At 34.3% G+C, this 4,346-nt stretch overlaps 1 protein-coding gene across 1 annotated transcript; it reads right to left on the bottom strand.

Moving 5' to 3' along the window:
- Window positions 1–480: 480 nt before the first annotated feature.
- LOC136777321 (protein FAM200A-like) lies at window positions 481–2,628 on the bottom strand. The gene has a single exon (XM_066733489.1). It carries the CDS (start codon window positions 2,626–2,628, stop codon window positions 481–483), a length of 2,148 nt encoding a protein of 715 aa, XP_066589586.1.
- Window positions 2,629–4,346: the final 1,718 nt, after the last annotated feature.

Raw genomic sequence — 4,346 nt, 5'->3', positions numbered from 1 at the left:
GTGCAACGAATATATACTTATTGCATTGCTATTATGCAATTATTAGTAATAAATATTTATTTATTAACGACAAAATATATTGAAATATTGGATGAAAAATATTTATAAATTTTTCATATTGATCGGTCAAAATTTCATAGTAATTGTATATTGCAACCGTTTACTGAGTAGTGTGGGACTCACTATCTCCATGTCTGTGCCGTTTAACATATTCAAGACAGAGAACAATGTTTACAAATGAATGTAATTCACTGCTTATTTATACGATCGTAAATATGTTGAAATCGGGCTACATGGTTCTTATGATAGCACCTACCCACTAAAAAACCCTGAATTCACGAATTGTCGAAACCGTCAGACACTCGATAAATGAAATTGCAAAGCTTGTGATTGCTTTATGTATATCTTGTAATATTTGTCGAACCCGTCAGACATATTTTGCTCTTGTTCTTAAATTTGTCGAATCCGTCAGACATTTTTTCATTCAGTGTTAAGTAAATCATCTTCGTCATCATCGTCGTCACTTTTGTACGCGTGAATGGTCAAAGTTCTTTCATTCTCTACATAACTTTTTGCATATAAATTACTTCTTTCCGTTAATTTTAAGTGATTATTATTTATTGGCATTGTAATGCTATCACTGTTTGTACACTTTAAGTAATTCTTAATTACGCAGATTGAATTTAGAGTTGCAGAGCTAATACGATTTCTCTTTTTCGTTTTCACGTCGGGTATTATAGAAAAACAACGTTCCGCTTCTGCATTTGAATGTGGCAAGGATCGGACTATATTTAAAAGAGATTTTAATTGAGGATACTTTTCCTTTCCTTCGCATGTAGTTTGCGATATTTTAATCCACATGTCATCGAAAGACATTTTAGACCACGCGTCCTTTTGATTTACCGATTCATTGTTATGTAGAGAAAACCATTCTTGTTTTAATTCAATTTCGTTTCCAATATTGAATAAATTATTAATTTTTAATAATATGGTGGCTGATGAATCACGATCCGAATCGAAAAGAGAGCATTTGTAATCAAGAATTGTTAGGTATTTGAAAAATGGAGCATCGGTTGGAAAACGGTTACGGATTTCATCTGCAGCTTTCATTAACAATTTCAAACAATTTTGTTTGATGTGATCAGCTTGCAGTATACTTAAAGTACCTTCGTCCAATTTCTCTTGCAAATAATCCTTACAATCGATACCAATATTTATTTTTTCTATTTCCATAATATTTTGTTCACGCGAAAAAGTTATTGTACGGAAATTGTCTTCATCAATGAGACATTTTAATAATGCAGGTTTCAAGAATTGGCTTAATATGAAAATTAGAAGTTCTACCGATTTCGGCTGTAATAAATGGATTTTTGTATCGCGAGATTGAAACTCTGCATTAAAACCATTGAATTTATTTAAAACGAAACGCAGAAAATATAAATACGCTTTAGTCTCCGCGTTTTGCATACATTTGTGCAAATCGGTAGCTTGTCTATTGTTTTCAGACGACAGTTCCAACAGAAAATTATTTAACACGTCCCAATTTTCTATTACGCGATCAATACACTTGTGGCGAGTGAGCCACCGAGTTTCGGCGTGTTTCAAAAGATTGATTGTCTTATCTGTGAAACATCTTTGAAATTCCTGGAAAATTGCCGTTCTTTTAGGGCTACCGTTTATAAAATTTACTATATTTTCCACGAAATCCTCGGGAAACGAAGGAAGCGTTTTACATGCTGCAGATGCAGCAAGTGCTGATACGTGGCATATACACGGAATTATTATTATTCTCGGATTTTTTTCTAACATTTTTGTACGAAACGATGTATTTTTTCCGATCATAACCGATGCATTGTCGCAGCTCATCGCTATTACTTGAACTAACGGAATTTGTTTCTTAATCAATTCGTTATTAAATGCGGTAAATAATTTTTCCGCTGAACAATCTCTTGCATCAAGATTAATTAGTTGCAAGAGGCGCGCTTGTATCTGTAATGTTATTGGTTCTATGTACCGTACCATTATGGAGAACCATTTTTCATTCGTTATATCCGATGTCTCATCAATGAATACAGAAAACTTTGTATTTTGTAGCGTTTCTGTGAGACTCTTCGTTTCTTCGCGACAAACGACGTTATTCACAATTTTCGATAATTTGTGACGTCCTAATTTTATGGCTTGAAGGACGTGCGGATCCTTGCCTATAGTTTTAAAAATATCTATCATCGCGGAACTCGATACATACGGAATATTATGTTCTACGAAAAAAGTAGCTAATCTAATTTCAGCCGCCTTTACGCGATCATTAAAATCAATATTTACTTCCTTTTCAACGTCTGAAAAGGTAGTAGAGGTGCCCGGGAGGTTGCGGCATTCAAAATTTTCTGCGTTTCTTTTATGAATACTGGAGTTTTCGTGTTTTCCGATTTCCGAATGACCGCAATCTAAGGATTTTTTGCAAATTAAACAATGAAACTTACTTTCATTTTCAGGGACCGGTTGTACCCATTTCCTCCAAGACGGATTACTGTCATACCACTGATATTGGAACTTCTTTTTACATCTTGTCTTCTTGTTTTCCGGACTAGAAAACATTTTCATCCTTTTCGACACCGGACTTGATGACATTTTTCACAGATGCAAAACAGAACTTTTCACTTCTCAACACAAACTTTCAAAATTGATAAGATATATGCTACCAATTTAAAACGTTTAAGGCAACTGCCCAACAGACAGCGGCTGTAAGTTCCTTTATACATTTATTATTGTTTACAAATAAAGGCAGCGATACGACTTTTACGGAAAGTAGTTAATTTCAAGACTGTTACATTATAAGCAAGTAATTATTTAAAAAAAAATATTAACTTTTCCGCAAGGATTGGAACCTGCGACCACAGGCTCAACAGTCCCGCGCCCTAGGTACTCCACCGTTCGCCTTTTTACAGGAATTAAATATATTACGCACACTTTTGAGGATTGAGTGTACTTAGAAATAATGAAAAAACATTTTTCAAATCTTATAGAATTTTTGGATGCTTCAAATTTGCTCTGAATTAAGAATGTCATTATTCATTATTTCATTATCCACGCTTATCTACAAATCTTCAATCGATAGACTGATTCTGAGTGGACATCCGCTATTATATTTTCTGATTTTGCGTACATATTTTAAAATATTATACTTTTTCATGTTTACTAGTAATCAACATTATTTTAGGTAACAAAATTACGTGGGGTGCTGAATTATCTACACCAGTAATTTTATTAAATGCTGGCCTGCTGTATTCCTATATTTTGAAGTAATACTGTTTACACTTTATATACACGGTAGACAGCTAATTACTCACAACAAAAATAAACAGGAGAAAAGCTGATTTCTTAAGAAATCTTATACTCCAAACATGTATGATTTCTTAACTCTAAAGTCAGAGAAACAATAGGACACCCTGTATATTTATTTGTAGAAGATACGAAGAGACAATATAATCGTTGCTCACTCGTATTATAACTTGTGACAGTGACAGGTGTCAAAACAGAGGAAAATAAAATCATGTAAGTACATTTAAAATTGATATCATATCACTGTAAAATATTAGAATTTATCCCCTTTGTGTTTATTGCATGTAATATTAAATTAGCATAAATTTTGATTTTTTAAAGATTTCTTTTATGAAATTAAATCCAGTAACTTCTACAAAACCAATCTTTTGACCTTCAATCACTTTTAAAATAAATTCATATTAGTACGGTTCACAAAACATAGAACTTTTCAAAATTAACGGAAAAAATATAATTAGCTTTTATATTAATGATTACAATTATTAACAATTAATCTCAGAACCCTTTAAACAAATTATTATTACTATTTATTAATTACTTTTTTGATTTTTCGCAGGGCCATATCGGAAGAAGACTCCATTCTTTGTAAGTAAAAACGCACATTTTACACTAAAGATATTTTAAAATATAATTTTTAAATAATATATAATTATTTTGCAGATACGGAGAGGGAATTAATTCTGCAGCTGTTGGAACAGAGGGCAGAGGATAGGCGGATCCAGCAGCAGCACCATAAAGATATGGAGAACCAGCAGAAGCTGCTGCTGGACCGCCTAGGCCAACTGCAAGAGCAGTTGCGGCAGCAGCACCGCCAGCAGGAGCAGCAGCAGCAAAAGCTGCAAAACTATCAGCTGGATCTGCAACAGCTAAGGGCGAAGATGGAGCAGTTGCAGCTCCAGCAGCAGCAGCAGCAACAACAGCAACAATCACCTCCGCCGCCTCCGCCGCCGCCGCAGCAGCAGCAGCATCCGCAACAGCAACAACAACCACCTCCGCCGCCGCAGCGA

This window comes from Prorops nasuta, unplaced genomic scaffold (assembly GCF_024137725.1).
Source record: "Prorops nasuta isolate Cenicafe-Biocafe unplaced genomic scaffold, Cenicafe_Pnas_1.2 PNAS00011, whole genome shotgun sequence".
Classification (NCBI taxonomy): domain Eukaryota; kingdom Metazoa; phylum Arthropoda; class Insecta; order Hymenoptera; family Bethylidae; genus Prorops; species Prorops nasuta.
This window is presented reverse-complemented; position numbering and strand designations above follow the sequence as displayed.

Coding starts and splice junctions, on each gene's coding strand:
- LOC136777321 (XM_066733489.1), bottom strand. CDS start 2,628: ATGTCATCAAGTCCGGTGTCGAAAAGGATGAAAATGTTTTCTAGTCCG.